This window comes from Rhea pennata, chromosome 3 (assembly GCF_028389875.1).
Source record: "Rhea pennata isolate bPtePen1 chromosome 3, bPtePen1.pri, whole genome shotgun sequence".
Taxonomy (NCBI): Eukaryota; Metazoa; Chordata; class Aves; order Rheiformes; family Rheidae; genus Rhea; species Rhea pennata.
In genome coordinates, this window is record NC_084665.1 from 50469247 (window position 1) to 50496275 (window position 27029).

At 41.9% G+C, this 27029-nt stretch overlaps 1 protein-coding gene across 1 annotated transcript in view; it reads left to right on the plus strand.

Annotated features, from left to right (window-relative positions):
* The first annotated feature begins 1310 nt into the window (after positions 1 to 1310).
* The window catches only part of RPS6KA2 (ribosomal protein S6 kinase A2), a 315502-nt gene continuing 289783 nt past the window's right edge, over positions 1311 to 27029 (plus strand). Inside the window, exons 1-2 of the mRNA XM_062573694.1 lie at positions 1311 to 1373; positions 4829 to 4873. Coding sequence (XP_062429678.1) covers positions 1311 to 1373; positions 4829 to 4873 — 108 coding nt within the window. The remainder of the gene's footprint in view (positions 1374 to 4828; positions 4874 to 27029) is intronic.

Genomic DNA, 27029 nt, shown 5'->3' on the forward strand with positions numbered 1-27029 from the left:
CTAGATATTTAATTGCTCAACCTGTAAAACAGATGAAGCTGCATAAGTGGTGTTATGAGTTGTTTGTTCATTGTTGGCACAGATATTACGAAAAGTGTTCATATTCCAGAATTGAAATACAGTGTTCTTGCAGCAATACCCAAACACACAGCTCTGTTTGTGGCTATGACTAACTTCTGATTATTTTTAATCATTATTTATTTATTTATTTGATAATCGCTGAATTTTTGACCATTTCTCCCAACTCTGCTTGTCATTGAGCCTTGCAGGGAAGCTTATTCATGTCATGTCATAGTGTTTGAGGGAGGTGAAACAGAAGTGGAGGGAAGAACATTGCTTAAACATTCATTTTATAGACTGGCAAAGAGGTTTTTATTGTTCATTAAATTTTGTGCCGCCTTTGTTCAGCACTGCTGCTATGGAAATACACTGTGGCTTTTTAAGCATGAAACGGAAGCAAAAATGCACTTTGCACACTATTTGTTCTGAAATGGTTCTTTGAACAGCAGTGATTTATTTAGCAGCAGTGTCTCTCAGGACATGACCATAAAGTTACCAGGAAAAGGAAACTTGCTTGTTTTATCTTCAGTTTGCCTAGAAACATAACCCACAACCACTGGATAAACTGTGGTCTCGAGGGCTAGGTACTTAGTGCAACACGTCCTCTTAGTGGTATTGAAGTTACAATAGGTCACGAGTGCTAAACGAGAGGGAAACGGCATCTGAGTAGACAGGCTTAATCTGAGTCTCAGCACTGGCATACTAATCACAGAATAAAAACGTTAATTTTATGGGTTTTCTTGTTCTTTTCCCCTATAGGACCAGACTAATGCTAGGTCAGGGGCAGGGCAGCGCTGGTGGCCCCCGGCTCGGCGTGGCGGGGCCGCCGCGGGTCGCGGCCGGCCGTTGGTGGCCGTTGGCGCGGCGCTGCCGCCCTGCGCCGTGCGGTGCCGTTGCTATAGCAGCGCCCGCCGCCTCCTCGCGCTCAACTTTCGCCCCGCAAACGTTTAAAAGCGAGGGAGGGCGGTGGGGACGGGGACGCGCGGCGGCGGGAGTGCGCGCCCGCGGGAGGCGGCGGCTCGGCTCGGCTCGGCTCGGCTGCGGGAGCGGCGCCCTCCGTGCCGGGCTCCCCCGGTCTTGGCGGCCGCAGGCACGCAGGGAGCCATTTTGCCGAGCGGGCTGAGGGGCTCGGGGCGGGGGTCCCCGCGCACCTCCGTGTCCCCCTCTTTTTTTTCTCCCTGCCCCCCATAACCTGCGCGCTCTTGCTCTGTTTTATCTCGCTCCTCAGCTTCTGCCAGAACTAGTCCAGCATGCCGATTGCCCACTTACTGGAGCTATGGAAGAGGATCGAGGTGGAGCCCATGGAGACGGAGGTGAGCGGGGCGGGGAGGGGAGGGGAGAGGGGCCGCCGGGCTGCCTTCCCGCGGGGAGAGATCGCCTTAGGGCTGTCTCGGGTGTCACCAGCGCCCCTCATCCCCTCTGGTGAACGCCGGGCGCGGGGGGGAGGGGGGGGGGGCGAGGCGAGGCCGAGGCACCTGTTGCTTCTGAAGCGCAGGGCGCCGCGGAGGTGCCGCGCACCCCGCGGGCGGATCCCGCCGTCGGCAGCGGCTCCAGCGGCCCCGCTCCAGGGGCTGAGCGATGCCGGTTTCTTGCTAGACCTGTCCTTGTAACGAGTCGGAATCGGAATTGCCCTCGAGGGATTTGAGGCCGCTCTACGTGATAACATGTAAAACGGAAGGAAACCCGCAGAATAGACCGAGTGGGATTCACTTAATGTTTCAATGTAAGCCTGTGTAATCTGTAATTTGAGGCTGGGATAGTTCTCTGGTCGGCTGGGTTTGATTATTTATTTGACTGCTTCTCTCCTACTTAAATGACTCATCTTTAAAATTACGTTAGATTCTGGTTCCGAGCTTCCTTGCATTTAACATCAGCACAAAACTAGAGCAAACTGGACCCTCCTCTTTTATGTCTAAGCACAAGACCATGCTTTCAGGATCACGCTGGGAACGCGTAAGGCTGTAAGAACTAGCTGGCTCCTGTATCATATGGGATCATTGTATTTTTCTTGTAGAGCTTTCATTACTTGTAATTTAAGATTCTCTTACTTGTGTCAAGAAGAGTGTCACCATCTTGCCTCTGCAAATAGAGGCACAGTGAGTTCCTGAGTAATTCTGGGGCTCTTGAGGAACACAATAAAAATTGTGGTTTTGGTCAATTATTTCCAGTACAAGCTACATTTTTGTAACAGGTGATGTGAACAGATGAGTGAAATCTGTGAAGTCTGAGGTTTGGGGGGTTAGTTTTTTAACATTGATTTTCATTTATATTCTTCTGACTTGATCAGAGTTCTGTTAAACTTTTTTGTTTTGTTTTGTTTAACTTGAACGGCCAGGTTACAGGGAACACAAACTTCTATCTCAGAAAAGAAGTTGCTGAACTCTGGAAGAGGGTTTCATTCCAAAGCATTAGTTTAAATACATAAAAGACGATACAAAAGTTAATACTCTAATGTATTACATCACTATAACTCGTTCTGGGTCTCTGCATCAGAAACGAGCTTAGTGGGCTTAGAGGGGTTTCTGTTGTGTAGTTTACTTTTAAATGCTGTCACTTGCTCTGGTTTGTGTAATGCAAGAAACCTGCCCTAACAAACATGCTATATCTAGGTAACAGCGTATTGTTTCAGACTGTTTGAATATTTAGCTGATTCCTTGTTCAGTCACATCTCCGATGAGGGGACTTGTGTAATATGCATCTGTAATATGCATCTGTAGCACTGTATTTATTGTAAACAATTTTCTACTGTAGATGGAAATGATGCTTTCCTTTGCCAAAAAATCAAAATCTGCCTTTTCATTGAGCAGAGTATCTAAGTTGCATGTGCATACTTGCTCTCTTTTTTCCTCCTTCCCTCTCTCCTAAAATCAGTTTGTTTTGTGCGTGTCCAGTATTTTTCTTTCTCATCCAGAAAGAAAACATTTAAGTCAGTGCTCAGATTGGTGTATCTGCTAGCAACCCCTGGGAAAAACCTCCCTGGATCATAGGTGAAGCTTTCAGCTTGGCCCTGAAGCCCAGTGTCCATTGCTTGGGATAGTAGCTTTCTGTTGTCACCTCTCTTGTTGGTAGAGGAGAATTAGGCCTTTCTTCCAGTTAAATGGAAGAAAGAAAGGATGTGGCTCTCCTTACCAAGTTTAACTGACCCTGTACAGAGCTGGTTAGTCATGTGTCTGATTTCTGCTCCCACCCTTCCACCCTGTACTGCTTTAAACAGTACTATAGTTATGAGCTACACAGTTGGTTCTGTCACTCTTGATGCAAGATTTCCCTTACAAGACCTTAGAGAGGATTAAAGAATGATAGGTATAAACTTTTGGAGTTTAGATAAGAGCAACAGATAGAGCACCACTTACTCTTTTTATTTATTGCTATCTTGAAGCATATTAAAGATAAAATCCTTTAAATAATCCTGTAGATGGAATTAAATTAATATACCTAAATTAGATTAACGCAAACAGTGCTTTAGGAATTCTCTCTCTTGTGGCCTATTATCCACAAAGACCATTCTTCTTTTCAAACAGTAATGACATTTATTTTTTAAGTAAGCTGAATGCAGCCTAAACACTAGTGATTGGACTGCTACTAAACAGCTGTCGTAGGCTCTGAATCTGTGTGGGATAAAATGTTTTCATGATTGTCTGCAAGTTGTTCTTTTTTGCTGAAGCTTTTTCACAGTTAGTAGATGAGTAGACAAGGAGGGAGACGATTTCTTTCTCTTATGCATATGGACCTCCTCCTCCCCTCCCTTTAATGCCAAAACCCCTTTTAAAATAGATGCTTTTATGAGTGGCTGTGCATGACTCAGGTGAATGACTTGCAAATATTAAGGACAGCATTTATAGTAAATCAATTCCCCTGTAAGTAGGAGTGCAGGGAGGACATGTTCTGTATTATGTGTGCAGAAGGAAAGATTAGAGCAAAATCCTACATTCTTCTTCTGTTGACTCTAGAGGATATTAATTGTGTCTGACAAGTAAGCAAGGAAACTGAGACACTTAATGGCTCTGAGATTCCTGTGTGCTTGGGCAAAGTTATTGATCCCTCCCAATTTGGAAGAATGGGGTAGTGAATTATAGCCTTGGGAATACTTCCCTATGGAAGGGTTGCGTGAGCAAGCTTGAAGTAATCTTTCTACCCCTTTCCCAAAGGATTCACAAGTTAACAGATTTCAGTTGAGCACCCATTAAAATTGCAGTATCTGAAAAGGGAGTTGAGTGTTTGGAAAATCTGGCCTGAAGAATACATGTATTTTCTTTTCCTCAACAAGATGTGTAGTTCCATTTTTTCATTTAGTTTATTCATGAATAATCTTGTTTTATTTCTTTCATTTGTTCTTGTGCAATTTCTGTTGACAAACATAATTTTGACTGTTCATCAGCAGTGTTGTGTAATAGTGCTCTTTCTTCTGTGTGCTCTTTCTTTAAAGAAGCTGTTTCTTTTAGCAGATGAAAAGGTAAATGCTAATTTTTAAGCCATTAACAACTGAACAAAATAGTCATGATGTACTGATTTAGCAAATAGTGTATAGTTTTGTCATGGTTTCATATTTGTTAGAGAAAGCAGATCTTCCCAAATTCAAAGATTGTTACCTGCACTAAGTTTGAATAATTAAACATACCTACTGTAATAGTGCAAATCTTGAATGACTTTATTGACTAAAAGTAAATGGATTCCATTTTGTGCTAGGATTTGGCTTAGAACTCTATTTGTCCTAATAAACTATATTTATGAGATGTTTTTCCCCTCTTTTCCCTTCTGTGTCCACTAGCCTGTGGTGGAAGATGCTACCCTGGATGAAGAACCTATAAAAGAGGTAAATCTCTGCGTAAGCTATGTATTTGTTAATAACTTTCTAATATTTGTGTGATCATAATATAATCTTATGTGTTTATGGAAATAAAATGTCTCTAGTGCTTCTTTTCCACATGCTTCAAGCCCTGAAGATGCTAAAAGAACCTGCTTTTTTTTGGTCTATTTGGTCAGCAAGGCAATTGCAGTGTCTGTATTCCAAATGGGAGGGGTGTACTTATGTCTGACTGAGCAGTAACCTCCTGTGATTGTATATTATAAAACATACACACAATGCCGCTAACAAATCATCATTGATAGTGAGATAACATAAAAGTGCCTTGACCTGTCACTTGAAACTTTCCCAAATGTTTCAACAGACAGGTTCAACAGACGAATACAATAAGAAAAACTGATGTTCATCCTTGCTGTGCTGCATTGTGGTATTTCAGTGGTTGTCTGGCTTAATCAGTGGCAGCCACCACTTTATTTCTATGAAGCTTGCTTTTAGCTGTATTTGTCTTGTAGAAAAGGACTGTGGGATTTTGGAGGAATGTGTATGTATTTGTTTTTTTTGGTGATGGCTGTGCTATGCCCAAACTCAATATGATCAGGAAACATTAAAGCAAAACTTAAGGGGTGAATTGAATTAATGTAATGCAACGGATTGCATTCACTAGGAGGATATTCTTGTAAATAACTTTAGGCTGTGCTGGCTTTCTCCTATTTCTTATCTCCTGTGTGTAGCACACACAAATGAGATGAAGTGGCAAAGGGATTATAAGAACTGCACTTTTTGATTTTCTGTGGTCTGATCTTGCTGTTTATGAACAAGTTCTTTAAATGTCTTGGAGGGCATAAATGACTAATGGGATTGTCGGATGCAATAAGCGTTTCTGAGGCACATCCGAGTCCCAGAGCAGTGTGTGATAGTGCTGCCTTAGAATCTCGTAACCTAGATTACTTAGAGTTGCTATCATCAAGGCATTTTCCTAGTGGGACCTCCCAAAGCCACGGCCCCTGATTGTGCTGCTACAGAGACAAGTAGGTTGGCTGGTAGGAATTCCCTCGAGAGAGAGAACTTCAAACAGTTCTCACTTAGATTTGTGAGAAACAGTGTTTCAATTAAATGATTCTTCTTGACAAACTGGCCTTTTTAATAAGAGGTTTTATATGCTTTACTACCTGTAATTATTAGCAGCTGGAAAATGTACTTAAGGATGCTATGCCTTATGGTCTGGCCTAGGGAAAAGTAAAGCATGCACATTCTATCTAAATTCCTCTCAAAGCTGTAGTTAGCAGCAGTGTTCTTTATCATGTCCTTCTAAAGTAGTGAGTACGTGCAATGCAGCTTACAGCACAAGTTGCTTTTCTCCTTTGAAATCACTGCATTCAGATGCTGGATTGTAGTGTTCCTTTGCCTGAGCTGTTTTACTTTCTCAATGGGTTTTGTATATTCTAATTGAAAGCCTGTATGCGGCTCTCAAGAAGGTAGGAGAGTGCTGTGGTGGAAGTGCTAAGTAGTCATCCAGACACAGAACTGGGTAGGTCCTGCAAGTTTTGTTCCATGAAAATTACATGGCAGAACTGAAAATGACTCGACCAGAGTTTATTACTTACTCCTGTGTTGAGCTTCCAAAGATGCATGCTACTTTGGCTTTTCCTGGATGGCTTGTTCTGTATCTAGCCCAAAGTGGGGACTGAAATGAAATCATTCTGGTAATGCTGTGAAAGACCAGAAATGACATACTTTTAAACAATGCTCTTCAGCATTTGTTTATCCAGCATCAGCAGAAGGATCAACGATCATCAGCAACTTTCACTGGTACTGTGCACACTTGTGCAAAAGTGAATAATAAAATTTGAGGGACAAAAGGTAGATGCTCTCTTTGTAGTCTCATGGTGAGCATGCACTGCAGGCTTTCTACACCTATCTGCGTGGGATATGAACTTACTGGATCCTCAGTGGAAAACCAAGCCTTTATAAGAAATAGCAGTAATAGCTCGTATTTCTCATTTTTTCTGCAGATTATATGTGGATGTGATAGCAGCATTCAGAAGCTTACTATGTTTAATAATCATAGTCAGGAGAGCACAAAACCTTCCACAGCAATGAAAGCTTGATTTATTACTCTAGTGTTACTGTTACAATGCTGATAATAGGTATATTCATAGTGTAGAGCTGAGGTTGGAAGGGACCTCTGGGGATTGGTCCAACTCCCTTGTTCAGAGCCAAGTCAGCTACAGCAGGTTGCTCAGGACTGTTTCCATTTGGATTTTGAATATCTACAAAGATGGAGACTGCACAACCTCTTCAGACAACTTGTTTCAGTGTTCAGTCACCCACACAGTGTAGGAAAAGGCTTTTCTGATGTTCAGATAAAGTTTCCTGTGTTTCAATTTGTGCCCTTGCCTCTTGTTCTGTCACGGCATCACTGAGAAGAATCTGGCTCCAGCTTCTTTACAGGCCCCCATCAAGTATTTCTAAACATTGATCGGATCCCACCAAGCCTTCTGTTTTCCAGGCTAAACAATCCCAGCTGTCTCAGCCTCCTCTTATAAGTCAGATGCTTCTATCCCTTAATCATCTTTGTGAGTCTTCACTGTACTTGTTCCAGTATGCCCATATCTCTCTTATACTGGTGAGCCCAGAATTGGGACCAGTACTCCAGATGTCCCCTCCATTGACTTGCTGGCAATGCTGTGCTTAAACAGCAGCATTCTGGGCTGCATTTTTCTCTGCTGTAAGGGTGCATTGCAGGCCAATGTTCAAGTTACTGTCCCCTAGGACTCCCAGGTCCTTCTCTGCAAATCTGCTCTCCAGTTGTTCAGCCCCCAGCCTGTACTGGTGCATGAGGTTATTCCTCCCCAGGTACAGGACTCTTGCACTTCCTTTTGCTGAACTTCATGAGGTTCCTGTTGGCTCATTACTCCAGTCTGAGGTCTCTTGGAATGGCAGTGCAACCATCTGGCAATTGATGGGTTGAGATGGGATCCACCCCGCTAAGTGGGGCACACATGTCTTTGCCAACAGGCTGGCCAGCCTAGTAAGGAGGGCTTTAAACCAAAAGATGGGGGAAGAGGAGAGTTATAGAGACAGGGCAGTCAGCAAAATGCAACACAAGTTGCGATACATCCAGTGAGTGCATGTAGCCAGGGAAGTGCACATGGGACATGGGCTATGGAGAATCCTCTTGTACCCCTCCTGGGAAACCTGTATGCACAACTACCTCTCTGAAATGCCTATACACCAATGCACACAGCACAGGGAATAAACAGGAACAATTAGAGATCTGTGTGCAGTCACAGGGCCATGATCTCATTGCAGTTAGAGACGTGGTGGGATAGCGTACATGACTGGAATGCTGTCATGGATGGCTACATGCTTTTTAGGAAAGACAGGCCAGAAAGGTGAGGTGGTGGAGATGCTTTTAATGTGAGAGAGCAACTGGAATGCATCAAGCTCTGCCTAGGGGTGAATGAAGAGCAAACTGAGAGCTTATGGTAAGGATTAAAGGGCAGGTGAACATGGGTGACACTGTTGTGGGTGTCTACTACAGGCCATCTGATTAGGAAGAGGAAGTTGATGAGGCCTTCTACAGACAGCTGGAAGTAGCCTCAAGATCACAGGCCCTGGTTCTTGTGGGAGACTTCAACCACTCTGATATCTGCTGGAAGGACAACACAGCTAGGCACAAACAGTCCAGGAGGCTCCTGCAATGCATCAGTGATAGCTTCTTGTCACAAATGGTGGAGGAGCCTACGAGGAAGGGTGTCCTGCTGGACCTTGTATGGACAAACAAAGGAGGACTGGTTGGAGATGTGAAGGTTGGGGGCAGCCTTGGCTGTTGTGACCATGAGATAGTGGAGTTCAGGATCCTGCAGGAAAGAAGCAGGCCAATCAGTAGGATTGCAAGCCTGGATTTCAGGAGAGTGGACTTTGGGACTTACCTGGAGGAATCCCACTGAGTTAGGGCCCTACAAAGAAAGGAGGTCCAAGAGAGCTGGTTAATAATATTCAAACATCACTTTATCCAACCTCAAGAGCAATGCATCCCTATGAGTAAGAAGAGCAGGAGACCTGCATGGGTCAGCAAGGAGTTCCTGACAAAATTCAAACAGAAGAAGGAAGTACACAGAGTGTAGAAGAGGGGACAGACTACTTGGGAAGAATATAGGAATGCTGTCAGAGTATGCAGAGATACGACAAGGAAGGCTAAGGCCCATTTGGAATTAAGTCTGGCAAGGGATGTCAGGGACAACAAGAAGGGCTTTTTCAAATACACCAGTAGCAAGAGGAAGACTGGGAAAAAATGTGGTCCTGCTTCTGAATGGGATGGGTGCCCTGGTGATGAAGGGTACAGAAAAAGCAGAGTTACTGAATACCTTCTTTGCTTCAGTCTTTACTGCTAAGGCTGGCCCCCAGGATTCCCAGAGCCTGGAGATGAGAGAGCTTGGAGAAAGGAAGTCTTTCCTTTGGTCGAGGAGGATAGGATTAGAGATCATTTAGACAAACCTGACACCCACAGGTCCATGCGCACTGATGGAATGCATCCACAAGTGCTGAGGGAACTGGTGAATATTATTGCTAGGCCACTCTCCATCCTCTTTGAAAGCTCTTGGAGAACAGGAGAGGTGCCTGAGGACTGGAAGGAAGCTAATGTTACTCCAGTCTTCAAGAAGGGCAAGGAGGAGGACCCAGGAAACTACAGGCCAGTCAGCCTCACCTCCATCCATGGAAGAGTGATGTAACAGCTGATTGTGGATGTCATCTCCAAGCAAGAAGAGAAAAAGAAGATGATCAGGAGTAGTCAGCATAGATTCACCAAGGGGAAATCCTTCTTAACCAATCTGATAGCCTTCTGTGATAGAACGACTGGTTGGGTAGATGAAGGGAGAGCAGTGGATGTTGTCTGCCTTGACTTCAGCAAGGCTTTGCCACTATCTCCCGTAACATCCGCCTAGGTAAGCTCAGGAAGTGCAGTTTAGATGAGTTGGCAGTGAGGTGGATTGAGAACTGGCTGAAAGGCAGAGCTCAGAGGGTCGTCATCAGTGGCACAGAGTCCAGTTGGAGGCCTGTTGCTAGTGGAGTTCCCCAGGACTGAGTACTGGGGCCAGTATTGTTCAACTTATTCATCAGTGACCTGGATGAGGGGACAGAGTGCCTTCTCGGCAAGATTGCTGATGATCCCAAGCTGGGAGGAGTGGCTGACACGCCCGAGGGCTGTGCTGCCATTCAGAGAGACCTGGACAGGCTGGAGAGCTGGGTGGAGAGGAACCTCCTGAGGTTCAACAAGGGCAAGTGCAGGGTCCTGCACCTAGGGAGGAATAACCCCAGGCACCAGTACAAGCTGGGGGCTGACCTTGTGGAGAGCAGCTCTGCAGAGAAAGACCTGGGAGTGCTGGTGGATGACAAGTTGACCATGAGCCAGCAATGTGCCCTTGTGGCCAAGAAAGACAATGATCTCCTGGGGAGCATTAGGAAGAGTGTTGCCAGCAGGTCGAGGGAGGTGATCCTGCCCCTCTGCTCAGCCCTGGCGAGGCCTCATCTTGAGTCCTGTGTCCACTTCTGGGCTCCCCAGTACAAGAAAGACATGGAGCTACTGGAGAGAGCCCAACGTAGGGCTACGAAGATGATCAGAGGGCTGGAACATCACTCTTAGGAGGAAAGGCTGCAAGAGCTGGGCCTCTTTAGCCTAGAGAAGAAAAGACTGAGAGGAGATCTTATCAATGTCCATAAGTATCTGAAGGGAGGGTGTCAAGGGGATGGGGCCAGACTCTTTTCAGTGGTGCCCAGTGATAGGAGAAGAGGCAACAGGCACAAATTGAATAACAGGAAGTTCCCTCTGAACATGAGGAAAAACTTCTTTACTATGAGAGTGACAGAGGAAGCTGGAAGAGGTTGCCTGGAGAGGTTGTGGAGTCTCCTCCTCTGGAGATATTCAAAACCTGCCTGGAGGTGATCCTGTGCAATGTGCTCTAGGTGACCCTGCTTGAGCAGGGGTATTGGACTAGATGATCTCCAGAGGTCCCTTCCAATCACAACTTTTCTGCGATTCTGTCAATACTGGAACTGCTGGTACATCTCAGTATTTCTCAATGCCTGAAAAAAGCAGCTAACACAAATTGTGCAGATTGGAACATTCTGGTTTACCATTCAAAAGCTGCTTTCATTGCAATATAGGATGAGGTTATTGAAGTTTTTGATAGTGCTTAGTTGCTCCAGCTTCAACTGATTGAAGGTCTCAATATAGCTAGTATAAACTGTACAATTCATTACGAAATCTGTGGTGGTATTGTATGTCGTGGATTTTTTTAATACGGATCCTAATGACTGCTTAGCAAAGCAGAAACTTCATGTCTCAGAGTGGTAAATCTTGCAGGTCACAGGTTAGTGTGTGTATTGAGAGTGTTCAGAACACTTAACTACAATTTCTGTGCTGGTTTGTGACAATTGGGTTTTCTGGTTGTTGCTAATTATAAATAAGAGCTCTTTCCCTATGGCAGGAAGGTATTAAACAGAATGTCTGAGGTTTCTTGGTTTCTTGGGGAGAAACCAGTACAAAAAGAGGAAAAATTGTGTTTTTTCTTTTTTATGTATTTCTTTATGTCTCGGAAGCACTGATGCAGTGGGATAGTGCAATTTGCGTAGTTTAGGGAAAGTGTGTGAAGGCCAGCAAGGAAGAGGTTTCGTGTATATATATGTTTCTGTTTTTTTCAAGTTCTCAGAGTTTAACTGTAGACTAACTAGCTAACTGACCATATTTTTCACCAAGTGAGCACTAAAACAGCCAACTATGATTGAATTTATCAGGCAGGCAATCAGGTACAGAGTAATACATGCTTTCAGAAACTTTTAAATGAATTCTGTAGTCTGGACTGTTGCAGTCATTACTAAGGAAATATTATGTTGAATGGGGGGAGTGGAGCGGGGAAAGCTATCTGCAAGTTGCAAAACACTTAATAGAATTAGGCTTCTTGATTTTGAGTGAGGATTATTACTTAAGACAGATAGAAAGTTTGTGGAAAACTGTTCCCTTGTGAAAATGAACTTGTTCCATAATGGCAGTTGGTGCCCCAGAGACTGCTGGCTATGAACTAATTGTGTCATCAGGAGAGATGAGTCACTTGGCAGTCCCTAGAGTCAAGGATAAATTGTTTCTGTGAGGAGTATGGTGCCTCCCAGAGAGATACTTGTTTGTTTATTTTTTAAGTGGAAACAAACTACAGTTTTATGCACAGATGATTGCAATTCTAGGGTGAGAAAGCCCCTTATTCTTCTTTGTTTTAGTGGGCTGGGAAATTATCTCTTTTCTCTTCCCTCCCCATCCACCTACTCTAATTTTCTTACTCACTCTAGTTTGTTCTGTCATGGAAACGTACTTGCGATATTTCTTCCAGCCTGAAGTAAGAATTCTTCCCCTGATTACTCTTCTTTCCTTACACACTCAGCTGTTCTTTCACTTTAGCAGCTTCCAAGGTTTATAAATAATTTTCCCCCAAGAAAAGGTGATGTGACAAAGAATGAATGAAGAACCACAAGCTCACTAATGGAGTGGAGGGGCTCACCACCTTCCTCTAACTGAATCCTTTCAAAGATATGATAAGAAGAAATCTGGAAGTAGCCCCAACATTTATGACCACGAAAAGCAAAAATACATTCTCAAGTGGACATGACTAGACACAGAGGGATTCATCTTCATTGTAAATGTCCAGAATTAGGCTTCTCTTTCTAAGTAGTTGCATGCTTTGGAGTACAATTTATTTTGTTCAAGACCTGACTAGTTTTCTCTGTTGACTAGGAAGGGAGCCTTGGATGATAATTCATCTGACTGCCATTGATCCAAATGAGTCAGACCGAGAATTTCTGCAAGTTTGTGTGCTGTGAACTCAGTTGAAGGTGTGTTGTCTGCCCTCTGCTGTGGGCAGCGATTTTACTGTCTGCAAACAGAGCAGTAAATTGATTCCTACCCTCTTAATGCTTCCATTCAATTATTGTTTGAGTATTCTTTGTTGTGAAGAATTGTTTCACAGTGAATCATCTGCTTTCAGTTTGACTCTGTCATCTGAGAGCAGCGTCTAGCAATATGGCACTGCATATATAATAGTAAATGAGAAAAAGTAACTCAAATATCAGAGAGGAAAACCTTATCCTTCTATTAATCCCAGTGTGTCTCAGGACAAAGCAACAAAAAGCTCAACTCGGTAGGCTCTGCTGCTTAACCTAGGAAAAGCAATCTGCAAAGCTGTTAGAGGAAATCATTCTAAGGACATCAGAAATTCTGATCGAAGGACCTCTAGTCAGTGCATCTTCATTACTTTCAGGCTTTCGCAAGAATTACACTGTGGTGGAAGTTACATGGGCATGAGAAATCTGTAAGCTTATTTTGTTGTTACTTTTAGTATGTATTGGAAGTTAAGGGGGAAGGTCAGTTTGCCTGCTTCTTAAGCACCTGGATGCTTAAAGCTAGAGGAGACTGAACTTTATTTGTCCAGGTACTTTTAACAGATACCAGAAATCTATACTGTATGAACACTTCTATGGAAGATGGAGGGTTGCATCTATACCAGAAAGTTGTGGGGCTGGATACAAATATTTGGCACCTAGGGTTGCAGGTAGAAATTTGTAAAGTATTGCTTCTGTGAAGTTAATTTCAAATTCCCAGATGCTCAAAACTTTGGTTCAGCATTTATATAAAATTGCTTGCATATCTAAGTTGCTTAAACTAGGTATCATGATCTAAATAACCTCTTAGTAGTTACATGAAGTTAAAACTCTTCTGGTGAATATTTTTATTCTGGGTGAATGAAGAGTTTAGTGAACAAATTCTGACCCTGCCAAAATGGATTTGGATTTTCTGATCACTATTTTTGCCTCTTTTATAGCTGCTTGCTTCGCATCTTAATTGCTGTGAAATGGGCAGTTAGCAAACTGATTACTAAATTCTTTCAGTCCTGTCTAGGATTTTTCTTTGTCTGTTACAGACTGCAGTGTTGATAGTTGAAGGTGCAGAGTGCCCTTCTTGGAGTACCACAGCTGTGGTCTTGGAAGATACCTTGAGTACTTAATTCGACTGACTAAGGCAATAATTGTTGCCCCCTTGCCCCCATATGCTTTTTAGCTAAGGATATCTTTAAAATGCTGGATCTCTTCTTTCAGATTATTCTGGGAGGCTCCTTAGAAAGGGAGGAATAACTGGAGAAGAAGGGCTATTTGGTATTTCTAGTAATAAAGCCCTACAGCATTGGGACGCTTAGCACCCATCAGCCTCCGAAACTTGGTATTCCTGTCTGCACTGACATCAGTGAGCCCCTGAGAAATGTGGGTCTGTGTAAAGCAGGAGCACTGCAAAGGGTGGAGTGATAAAGTCTACATTAGGTTTTTTAGTGCAGGTTCCTGTGGGCTGGCCTGTTTGTCAACACAGAAAACAGTCCAAAAGTGGCCTTTGTTCCTTGGCCCTGTGGGTGCCAAGCAAGGCTAGAGCACCATTCCTGTGGGGCTAGGCACCAGGCAAGATTTGATTCACAGAGGTGTGTCTGGGAAGGCCCTTCAGTTCAAACCACCTGCTAGGGTTTCCACAGATGCATGAATGATCTCTCACACTGTTAGCAACTGAGTATGTGGAGAAGATAATGTCAAAGTCAGATATCTAGGCATATGTGTGTAATGCTATTAACTTTTATGGGAGAATGCAGAAATGCATGTTTCCTTTAAATTTGATAGGGCTGCTGTAGACTTGCACAAGAGACAGAACAGCTGACTCAGGGAATGGAGTCAAAAGACTCTTCAGGACAGGGGTGTTAACCTATGATATGTGTCTGGAATTACTTTTATTTTTAATCATTTTATTACTTCACCTTCTTGAATTTTGTGGTGTCAGTTTTTCTAGCCTGGCATGTAGTTTCATCACACTAGAGGGCTTGGGGGAGTGATTCTGGAATTCTACAGCTTGCTTCTAGTTTCAGAGAATTCCTTCTTTCCAGACTGGGGTATAAAAAAATCTTTTTGCAGGAATTGACACTTCTATAGGTAACAGTCTTGCTGAGTGAATTAGTGTGACATGGATTAGATATTTGAATAGTGCTTGTATTCTGTGTGCAATTAGTTCTTTACAGAAGCAAATGAAGCCACAGTGTAATCAAATCTGAGTCCAATAGCCAACAAATATTTAGGCAATAAAGCATGATGTCAGATAAATATGAGCTGAAGACCAGGCATGGTGCACACCTGATGCAAGTTCTTACTGTGAAAGTAAAGAATAAAAAGCGTTGAGTGTCACAGAGCCTTTCCCTTCCCGTCTACTCGTTTGAATTACACTTGCTCCAGGGCTGCCTGAAAGGTTTTACCATTTGAGAGCTCTGTGCTGATAGTTGTGCTGAAGAGTTTGGAATTGGTCAGACTGGTAGAGCATAGCAGCAGAGCTGGAATAGCTGAGGGATTTATCTGTTTTTTTCCAGCAGAACAGGTGTGGCTGGCTGAAGCTTGAATTCCCTTTGTGGGACAAGTCTTAGAAGTCAGTATAGCCTCTGCTACAACTACCTCTGTTAGCCACACTTGTGATGCTTGTGCTCTTTGACTAGGGGGAAGGACTGCAGCTGTCTGCCAGCGCATTTCATAGGGGCTTCAAGTTGCCTCCGGAAGCAGAGTGAAACATACCTGCAAATGACCTAATCCATCTGTTAGTAGGAACCTCTAATCTTTTTGTCTTTGATCTGCAGAACAACATGCCATCTGTGGTACAACTTAGTGCTGGCTGAAATGACAGCAGTGATACAGTGATAGTTCCTGACTCTGTGTGGAGGTCTAGAAGGGGGAAAAAACAAACAAACAAAAACCAAATCACCTTTACTTTGGGTTGTGATTCTGTTTTCACAATAGTTAGTGTGAGAGAGAGTTGAGTGGTGGAAATGGGTATGGTGGCAAGATGCTAGAGACTGAAGCCATGATGGGACACTGTGAACAATGTAGAAGCTACTGCTGCCAGTGGCATGACTTGAACACATTCATTTTCAGAGCTGCTATTCTGGAAGATCCTGAAACAAGGCAACAGACTCCTAAATGAAGTGACCCTGGTCAGTGCTAATGCCAGTGCACTCCATTGTTCTGTGGTCTGAGTAAGAAACTTTGACAATTTTCCTCAAATGCAGCAATGCCTAAGGCTTGCTGGCTAAGCACAGAGATTTCTGTCTCTGTTTTGGTCCTTGCTTTTCTTTCTGATAGTCCTATTAGAAATGATATGGAAAATAAATGACAACAATGTGGCAAATGTTGTTAGTATTCTCTCTCATTTTCTCTTATTTTAAGGCCTGATCAGCAAGGTGATAACACTGCTTTTACTGTGCCCATCTTGTAATTTGAGGATGGATGCAAGTAGCAGGTGAAGGTATTTCAGTTAACATCTTTCAGTGTTTGGGAGGGCGCTTGAACTCAGGGGCCCTTATAGACCTAGAGTCATCATTCACATCAGCAAAACAGCGGTAAATAGGATATGCAAATTACACTGCTGTAGAAGAACTTATTTCATTGCAATATACTTATCAAAGTATCATTCATCCAGTGGAAGAGCTCAAAGGATAATGAATATACTTTACTTAAGCTTGTTCTGTTTTCCTGTAACACAATAGTGGTGGTATGCATTTTTCTGAATCTATCAGCCTGAAGTTTGGTAGAGGGTGATGGGAAGTGACTTAAAGCTCAGTGTTACAAATGTTCTGTGCATCATTCTGAACTCACGTGCTCAGTTTTATGTGGTCTTGTGAGACCTCTGACATTAGAGCTCTCTTCTCTGTTTTCTCATTTAGCTCTGCTGATAGAAACCAGCACTGGGAATGGGCAGCCCTGAAAGTAACAGGACAATACAGTGTGTGTGTGTGTGTGTGTGTGTGTGTGTGTATATCTAAAACTTAGTTTAGCACTGGAACTGTATTGTACAAGTTGGATCTCTTCTGGTAGCTTAGCTCAGTATTGCATTTTAGGGCTTATCCTTGTTAAGTAAAGAAAGTCAGGATGCTGCAGTGTTTTACAGAAGGTGTATAGAAGATGATCACAAATAACAATGAGCAGTATGGTAACTGTAAATGCAGTGATGTACATAAAGATGGTACAAAACTTCATGCTAATGACATATTGTGATCTTCCTGAAGCTGAGCAATTACTGTGTCACCACTGCTGCCTCTTATTGGTCTTTGACCTAGGTGTGCTATGGAGATGGATGAGTATTGCAGGGTCTGTTGGCCACATACTGAGGATGGGAAAAGGACTTGATGGCAATGCCACTACTAGCACTGGTCAGTGTAGCATCCTGTGCTCTGAGTGGTGGTTTTCCCTGTTTCTTATCTATAGTATACTTTCATATGGAGCAGGATGTTACCTTCTAGGTTCATGCAGTAGTAATCATTGTTCTTCCTAGGAGTAAGCATTTGAATTCTGGTATTGCTCCAAGCTGCTCCTGTGACTAGCTTCTGTGATTCATGCTCTTGCTTAGTGTAAGGCTTAATTAAATCTATGTAAAACATTCTGAATTTATTGAATCATCTTCCTGAAATATGGCTTGTCATGCTGTGTATAACTGTCAGACTTGCACAATTTTCTGTTCTCAGAGCAAGCTTTGAATAAACATTTTTTTTGAGGAAAAGGTGTATGGCATACATACTATTTATGAATAGTCAGCATAAAATTATTTAAATAAAAAAAAATTCCAGGGGCAAATAAAAAAAGGTATGTTTTTGCTTCCTTAGTCCTTGTCATAGGATTTAAACACTTACAAAGCTTTGATGTCTAGCTGAAGCTTATGTAATCATATTGATGAAGAAGCTAGGCAAAATTCAGCTCCTGTTCCTGGAACTATGCAACTTCCCTGAATTTGAACAGAAATCACAGAATCACAGAGTGGTTGTCGTTGGAAGGGACCTCTGGAGATCGTCTAGTCCAATACCCCTGCTCAAGCAGGGTCACCTAGAGCACATTGCACAGGATCACCTCCAGGCAGGTTTTGAATATCTCCAGAGGAGGAGACTCCACAACCTCTCTGGGCAACCTGTGCCAGTGCTCTGTCACCTTCACAGTTTTTCCTCATGTTCAGACAGAACTTCCATGTGTTTCAATTTGTGCCTGTTGCCTCTTGTCCTGTCACTGGGCACCACTGAAAAGAGTCCGGCCCCATCCTCTTGACACCCTCCCTTGCTTCAGGTATTTGTAGAGATTGGTAAGACCCCCTCTCAGTCTTTTCTTCTCCAGGCTAAACAGGCCTAGATCTTGCAGCCTTTCCTCATACGGGAGGTGCTGCAGTCCCCTAATCATCTCTGTAGCCCTGTGTTGGGCTCTCTCCAGTAGTTCCACACTCTCTTCAAATGTAAAAGCTATTCTCTTTTAGTGAGGGAAGTAGGAGTTCCCATGCACATTATGGGATCAGCTGAGGCTCACTCTAACCCTGTGACTTCCTAGGGCCTCACTTTGACTCCCCTGACTCTTTAGCGCTATAGTAACTAAAACGTTATAGTTGTAACTTTTAACAAACAGAATATTCTAAGCTCTAACTGTGAAAAGGAATGGAAAACTAGCTAGAATGTCTTAACTGGAAGAAAATTCATTTAAGTTCAGCATTCATTTCGAATAACTATTCATCTCTTAACTTGTGGATGATTCACTGTTGTGACGGACTAGATCAGTATGAAATTACTCTTCTTGGTTTGTACAGATTTTACCAGATTCTATAAGCTCTTCTTTGAACAGTTCTCTTAAAGAACTTTGAGTTACTGCATCAGATTTGGGAGAAAATGAGACAATTCAACTCAGTTTTTTGTAAATCTTGAAATACACATTTAATTCCAAATTTTGTTTAAGCTTTGTGTTAAACTGGCAACTTAGTTACAGTAAGGACCTTAGTTTTTCATCTCTAACTTTTGTAGTAGCTTAGAGGCTAGTTAAGTAATTGTAGAATAAGTTTTGATGACAGACACAGAGTAGGTTGGTTGGCACAGAATTTTTATTGATTCCCTTTCCTATGAATTGGATCATCTTTGCTGTGGAGTTCACTTACAGGAATACCTACATTGATGGGCAGTGCTTACTATGTTTTGTCTGTGGGGAATATTATATTTCTTGCAAGCTAACATAAGAGGATATCCACAAGGATGTTTCCTCAAGGAACTGACTGACCTTTAGTGTAGGATGCTGATGTTTGGGGATTTTTTTTGTTTTTTCACTTGTTTTGCAGTGGCTGAAGATGGAGATGCTTCTGGCTATTGCAGAATAAGTTGAAACAGGTTTGAAAATCAAACACTTCCTCCTTCCCCCTCCCCCCTCCTCCCTTCCCCCTTTTTCTTTCATATATCTAGTATCTTTTCTCTAATATTTCCGTATAATTCTTTTTCTGTGCTTGTGTTCAGGGCATTACATAGTATTTATGGTTCATTGTGTTTAAACTGGCCTTTAAAGGTATGTTGCAGACATAGACCACAAGTGGACAAAAAATTTTACTATCTGATGATTTAACAACTGTGTGTATTAGTGAACACATGCGAGTCTTCTAACTTCTTATGACATACAGTTATGAATGAGATAAAGGTAACTCTATTTAGCCCTGTTAATATTCTTTTGCTGTAGATATTAAGGGAGAGAGCTTGTTGCTCTGTGGCAGTCTACTGAACCTCCTCTTAAATATGATAATTTATGCCTGGCAGAAATGTTATATGGTAATCCTTGCCATGCTGAAAGTCTTACCCTTCAGCTTTATTGGTCGAAGGCCAGCTATGCATTTACTTATAAATAAGTCACTGCCCAGAAGGAAATGTATGTGTACAGAGTAAATGCGTACAGTATGCTTTTTATGCAGGCCAATTTGAGCAGAGCTGCTGATCCTTTCTATTGAGCAGAGCAACTGTATCTCAACTGTACAGCTGGAATGAGATCAGACTATACCTAGCTCACTCTTCTTGCCTTTTCTCTTTCTCCTTTAACTAATGTAAACATACCCTGTGTGAACAACTGAAAGAGCTTCTTTAGAGAATTAGATGCAGCAGTTCCTTATCCCTAGCTGACAGCTGGGGGAGCATACAACTATGCCATAAGTACTACACAAGGCAGATGCTGACTGCAGGGGGGAACAGTGTAGGACTGTTTTCCCTGGTTGTATGTATATAATGGCCTGTGCGATTTTGAGGAGGAAACCTAATTCAGCTTAGTGTGTTTGTTTCGCTATAAGAAAAGATCTTCTGGAGGATGGGGAGTACCTGCAAATCCTGCTCATTTTGTTGTAGCAGAAAATACAAGTGCTGAATGCCTCCCCTGTAGCAATTATAGCATGACTAATGTTGGGTGAGTTTCTGTCACAAGCTGATAGAGGGAACCTGGGCTTTGTCTTCCTTTGTCACAGTGAAAAGGACAGAGAAACCCTATGAAATTCTATGCTGCCATTGGTTTGCTGAGAGATCCTCTCGAAGCGTCTTGAAAAACAAACAAATAAAAAAATGTTCTGGAGAAGCTGTTTCTCTTGGTTCCTATTTTCTTCTGTTTCAATTACACCTGACTATCATGCACTGTCTGAATCACGGAATGGTTGAGGTTGGAAGTAATCTCTGCAGATTGTCTAGTCCAACCCCCCTGCTCAAGCAGGGTCACCTACAGCAGGTTGCCCAGGACCTTATTCAGATGACTTTTGAGCATCTACAAAGATGGAGACTCCACAGTCTCTCCGGACAACATGTTCCAGTGCTCTATTACCCTCATAGTTCAGATGGAATTTCCTGTGTTTCAGTTTGTGCCTCTTGCCTCTTGTTCTGCCATTGAGCACCAGTGTGAAGAGTCTGGCTCCAGCTTTTTTACAGGCCCCTGTCAGATATTTCTAAACATTGATCTGATTCCCTCCAAGCCTTCTGTTTTCCAGGCTAAACAACCCCAGCTGTCTCAACCTCCTCTTCTATGTCAGATGCATCTATCCCTTAATCATCTTCACTGTATTTGCTCCAACATGTACATTTTTCTCTTGTACAGCTGAGCCCGGAGCTGGATCCATCACTCCAGATGCAGTCACCCTAGTGCTGAGTAGAGGGGAAGGATCACTTCCCTAGACCTGCTGGCAATGCTCTTCCTAGTACAGTCCAAGATAATATTGGTAATCTTTATATACAAACCATATTTTTTACATATAAATATTTTAATAAATAAATAATAAATATAAATATTTTATCTTTATATATAAATATATTGTTCTTGGTCACTTAATTTGAGGGTCACTAACTCATGATGTTGAAACTATCTTTCATCTCCTTGTAAAAATAAATATCATGTAGGTAATCATGTTATGTTTCTTTTTTTTTTTAACCTGATCTGAGTCGCATTAAGCTCTTCACAGTCAAACAAGTTAGAAATGTTCAAAAATAACCCCCTTTCAAATTGAAGTTTCCCCTAATCACATGACTCAACCAGTCAGAGCTATAGAAAAGATCTAGTACAAGGCTTGCTTGTGGGGAGTTAGCAGTATAGGTTTTTCTACAGCAGAGATCTCCTGTCCTGTGGGCTGTTCATCTACAAAACCCTTTCATTTTCCAGGGTCAGGACTAAGAAGTCTCTGTGGACCTTTGAATAGCTGACTGACTTTGGTAGTGGGCTCTGTGAAGGCTGTGTATATGTCCTGCAGTTCAGTGGGGGAGAGATGTTGCTGCCCTCTGTATGAAGAAAGTAGGCCTGCCTGAGGGCCTAGAGCTGAGCATGTAGATTAGAATAACAGCAGCCTCCTTTGATGTTATGGGAAAAGGATTGTCCTCCTGATGCTTAAAGAAAAAGGTCAAGAGTTTGTCAAAATGTTGCCAGAGAATCAGATAATTACTGAAAAAAAATGCAGACTTCCACATTTGCGTGGATTTTGCATTATATATGCTGAGTTACTGTAACAAAGAAAAAATTTTAAAGTGGAACAAATGATTTCTTTGTTTCTGAGAGATTTTACTTTCATATATGGCAAAATAAACAGAGGACTGAATTTGTCAGAGTAGACACAGAAGAGCTTCCTCCAGTTGTCAGAAGAAAAAGACCGGAGACAAGGGTCAGCTGCCTCCTTTGAAATGCGGAATAGGCATAACTTGCTCCCCAGGTGAGGGTCTGTCAGAGGAGCATAGGCTAGTAGGGAATTGAGTGCTCTCTACTGTTGGGGCATTCATTAGGCTGTGTGAGGTAGCACAGATATTCAGTGACTCAAGATGATGCTAACTGTATACAGTATTTTGGGGGTCAGTCAATTGGAATTTTTTCCCTGATCTGTTGGCCAATTTGAAGAATTGAATTTATGAAGAATTTATGCCTACTCTGAAGCAGAGTAGGCGTAAAAGTAGCCTAGCACCCAGGGGTTTGGGCACTTGGGATCAATTGGTTTAAAACCATTTTCATGGTGTTTAGCGGTGACACAGCATAGGATTTCACAGGGCTATCAGACTTAGATGGATAGATACCACTTCTGCTTAAGTTAAAACAGGGCTTTAATTCAGATTTTGACTGTTACCCTTATCAGAGGGATTCAGACATGTTCTTACTCTGGCCAAGGAATATTTTAGCGTAACGTGATATTTGGAGCATCCATAGATGAAAGTACTAATTGAATCAGAGAAATCTGTTGGCTATCTCCATCTGTGGTAGAGGGAGTGTCACCTCTCCTGTTCTATGCTTAAATTACTGATAAACATTTTAAGTGACTCTGTTTAGAAGAAAAAAAAAAGTATCTTTTAAAGTCATTCTAATACTACATTAAGTTTTTGAATGATAAACACTGAAGTAATTTCAGAGAGGACAATGTACGTGTCTTAAGTGGCTGTTGGGATAGGTTAAATTCAGTATGAAAAGAAGCTAAGGGATGACAACATAAATTTTGTCTAATTGATGCGTACTCATTTTCTGAAGAGCCTAGTCCATGCTGATTTGGCTACATTGCTGTATTGACTTGAGCTAGCTAGACAGAAGCTAGCAAAGAAACCTGCAGTCAAATTCTAATTGCAATGTAGACATACCCACAGCCTGTTTCCATGGGGACAAAGAAGATCCTTGTTTAAAGAATTATATTTAAAATTGCCATAGTCTGATATTGCCTGCCCTGTAAGCAAACAGTTATGCAACAGTTTGTTGTTAAAAGATGTCAAGGTCAATAGGTTCTGAACTTAATCTGTGCAAACAATAGGATTTCACTTGCTAAGTCTTTAGTATTTTCCTAACAGAGCAAGACTTATGACTGCACTGACTTCAACAGTAATTTTTAAATATTATGATTAAAATGAATATTTTAAATATTCAGTCAGACTTGAGTGGGGTATGTACCCTAGAGAGCTCCCTATTCTCAAGTTTTCTGAAAATCAGCAGATGAGGGGGAGAGAGACTCAAAACAGTGCCCTACCTGGAGAGGAGAAGGTGCAGCTCCACTTGGCAAAAACCAGCAGGCTGGTACTTAAGGTCTGATCAGTTAGCATATATATTTTTTTCCTTGCCTGTCTCTGTGACTCTCCAAAAAAGGAAAGGAGAAGGAAGGAGTGTGAGGGGCAGTGCCGTATATCTGTTGAAAAACAGGCTCTTTTAGTTCTGTTTCTTGCAGAACAGCTTTTATTTGCTTTTCTTTCTCAGTTCACTAATCATGAGTGGGAAATCTCTGCTCCCCAAAAATAAGCATGGAAATCTGCCAGCTTTTTGTCCTTACAGAACCAGACTGCAGGATCTTTTTGCAGCTCTGTGTACATGCTGTTCCCCTCAACACCCCTCCCTTTTTTTGCATTACTTTGATTCTTTGCAAGACTAGATCAGCTTTGAGAGAAAATACATTTTAAAAGAAAACATGTTATTACTTAGCATTTTTCTGTGAAAACAAAAAGCAGATTGTGTTCGTGCTAACTCTCAGTGCTGTACAAATACGAATCTTATTTGTTAGCAGGGAGGCACTGTGCAGCATTTAACAAATACCAGTCTTCTGCCTGTGACTTAGCTAGTTTCAGCCATGCTATATTGTAGGCAATACTGACACCTAGTGCAGCTTAAGTAAAACTGAACAACTGACTTTTGAAGCTCTTGCAAAGCACAAAAGAATGTACTTTAAATTTAGAAAGTCTTGAAGGCTTTGATATTTGAAAAGTTACCAATTGGGATAGCACCTCTGATTTAACTACAAGATTTGGAGTTGTCTCAAACTCAGTTCGGTCATGCTGTTATTTTACAGCATTAAAGTGTTCTGCATCATAACAGGGGTGGGCTGGCCAGCAGTGAATAAGTTGTTTAGAAGTCACACATCTTTAAAGAATGGAGAAAAAGGAAAGGGAACTGGAGTTGTTGAAGATGGTGAGGGAAGGGGAGGAGAGGAGATGATCAGAGGGTGTATGAAGATGGACACAGAGGTAATACTCCTGGAAGAGCAAGATGGAACAAACACTATGCAGGTAAAGAACATTCATAGTCTAACTTCAGCCTGGTGAGAGTGAAGAGAAAATTTAGAGACTTCGGTCAATGGAGGAAATGACTTTTAAGAGGACTTTTACAAAGCCAGGAGTTTAAGTATACTAAACTGACATTTTGAAGGATTTTTTTGTCCAACTCTAGATGTAGCCCTAGGAAAATATAGCTGCCTTAAGATTAAGTTGGTCCCTTTTACTGGGTCCGTGCCTTCTTAAGGCGTTTCATAAACACGTTGACCACAGTATCTTTCCCTCTTCTCTCCACCCCACCTCCAACCCTTCAAAACATTTTGTCAAGTCAGTCTTTCTAACTTGTACTGAATAGAATCAATGCATCAAGCACTAAATGATGCCCAGTCTGTCTGAAAACTGCACAGTGTTCAGGTACTTAAGGAAGTGGGTGAAGCACTTCTGTACTCTGTTGTTCAAAGTCAGCCTGTGCAGTATTCTAAAAAAATCTAGAGAAGGGCAGTCTGTGTGGTCAGTTCCACTCCCCTTTAACATGGAAAGAAGCATTTCCATTGATTTAGTGCTTCAGGTCCTAATAAGCTTATTTACTTAGGACTAGCTGAGCCTTTCATAACTCCAGATAAATCAGCTTTCAGACAAAGGTAACATCAACAGAGATCTGTTGTTATTTAAGGATGGGGAATATAAAGTGGTGTACTATAAAAATCTTCATTTGTTATCACCAGACAGGCTCTAGAGCAAGAGGGTAGGGTGCACTTGTGCATAGCGTGATGTGATGAGTGTGTGATTCTTCTGAGGCATTAATGAGCATCTACATGCAGCACTGTTTTGCAAGGATACCTGCTAAGGGGTGCTAGAGATGCTGTCTGTGTCCTAATTGAAAACATGTGGCCAAATCCTCTGTCTTGTATATTATATTTCACTGCAATCAGTGATGGTGGCTTCAGTAAGCGCCTGTCAACGTGGATAGTGGCAAAACATTGTTGGCTGTGTTGTTTGTTTTTTAAATGTCCTTCCACGAAGACCTCTTTTGTGTTCTGAATCTGACTGAAGCTAAGAGGAGTGTGAGGACATGCAATCTACTGTGAGCTACTGCTGAGACTTAGGAAAGACAAAGATCACTAAGACCAAAGAATTTCTAAGAATTTAAATCTAACATCTAGACTAAGAGCTTATATATATCCCTCACTCATATCTTTTTAGCAGCCAGCACAACTATTCCAGTGAGCAGTACAATGTCTTCCTTCTTCTTTGGCAGCCTCAGGAGCCTGATGTTTTTCTGTGTGGCCCTTGTACCTGTGGTGGCTTCCTTCCCTGCATGGCTGAATTTAGGTGATCAAAGGCAACTTTCCACATTATATAAGGCAGATATCCATCCTCCTGATGTTTTCTACAGCTGGACTTGCCTGAATGATTTTACTGCCACGCTATGGATATTGATATAATACTAGTACTACTAAACCTAATGCCATACTGTGTCTTCGATTAGTGGTTCCTGTTGAGTTGTCTGAACTTGGAGAGCTGAAACAAATTCCCAAAACAGGGTGAAATGTAACTGTGGCAACAGTGTATTCTTGGTCTTGAACTTAAGCTGTTGCATGGATTCCAGCAGAGTTTCCAAATGGATTTTGTAGATTCCTTCCTGTTGTATCCTTCTATGCTGAGAAACTAGATGTGGTACAAGTCTGCAGCAGATGATAACTCTGAGATGCTTCTTAGTTATAATGAATAATGATTATTTACATCATTGTAACAAGATTTTATCTTAATTCTCTGTATAAATTAATTCTCTTAAAAAAAAATCAAAACTCCTTCCCCTCCCTACTCCCACCCCCAAAACCTAGCAATACAATTTTGCTGATCCTTTTTACAAATGGAGACACCAAAATCTAGTTAGTTTTGTTGTTGCTGTTGTTATTTAAAAAAAGATAAAATCTAAATCCTGTTAAGGGAACCAGCATTATTAGGGGTTAAAAAGCAAGGGTGTTGCTTGTAGTCTTGAGGTTCCTGATGCAGCCATTTTTACTTCTTCTATGTAAGGAAGGATGATGTGTCACCATTTTCTGGCTTTGAAAGTTTGGCTACAGAGCTCAAAATTAAAGTCAAGAATTCCTTGAATACTGCAAATGTAGTGAGCCTGCATGTGTATTCTGCAGGAGGAGTGGAATATAATTAATAAGCTGTGCTAGTGGGTTTGGTTTGGTTCCTTTCAAGAAAATCCTGCATCTATTTGTAGGTTTCTTATGTATTTAACACTTATCAGGAGAAAAATGAACAAATTTGACATGTTGCTGGGCTATGTTAAACAAGGAAGCTGAGATAAATCATGGAGCATTTTTTTCTTTCTTTAGGAAGTTAGTTCAGAGTCAAAAGAAATGCTATGGAGTGTATTTTGGTTCAGCATCGAGGGACTTTCAAAAATGCTAATACATAGGAGTGACTTTTTCTTTTTTTTAGCTTTCCTTCCCTGATTCTTGATAGTAAGTAGCTGTGTAATCATGACATTTCTGCCACAGATTAGACTGATCCTAATCTAACTTCAGAGTTGGCCCTGGTTTGAGCAAGAGGTTTGATCAGATGACCTCTAGAGGTCCTTCCCTGCCTAATTTACTCTAAGAATCAATATTTTAGCTTCTGTTTTCATCCTATTCTAGCATAGTGTATGAGCTAAGATCTATGCTATGTTTCCTTTTAAATCAGTCTGTCGTTTAAATAGAAGATGAAAAGAAGTTTCAGTTGTTTCTTAACTAAATAAATATCAGCTCTAGTACTGCACTTGGAACAGTCATAGG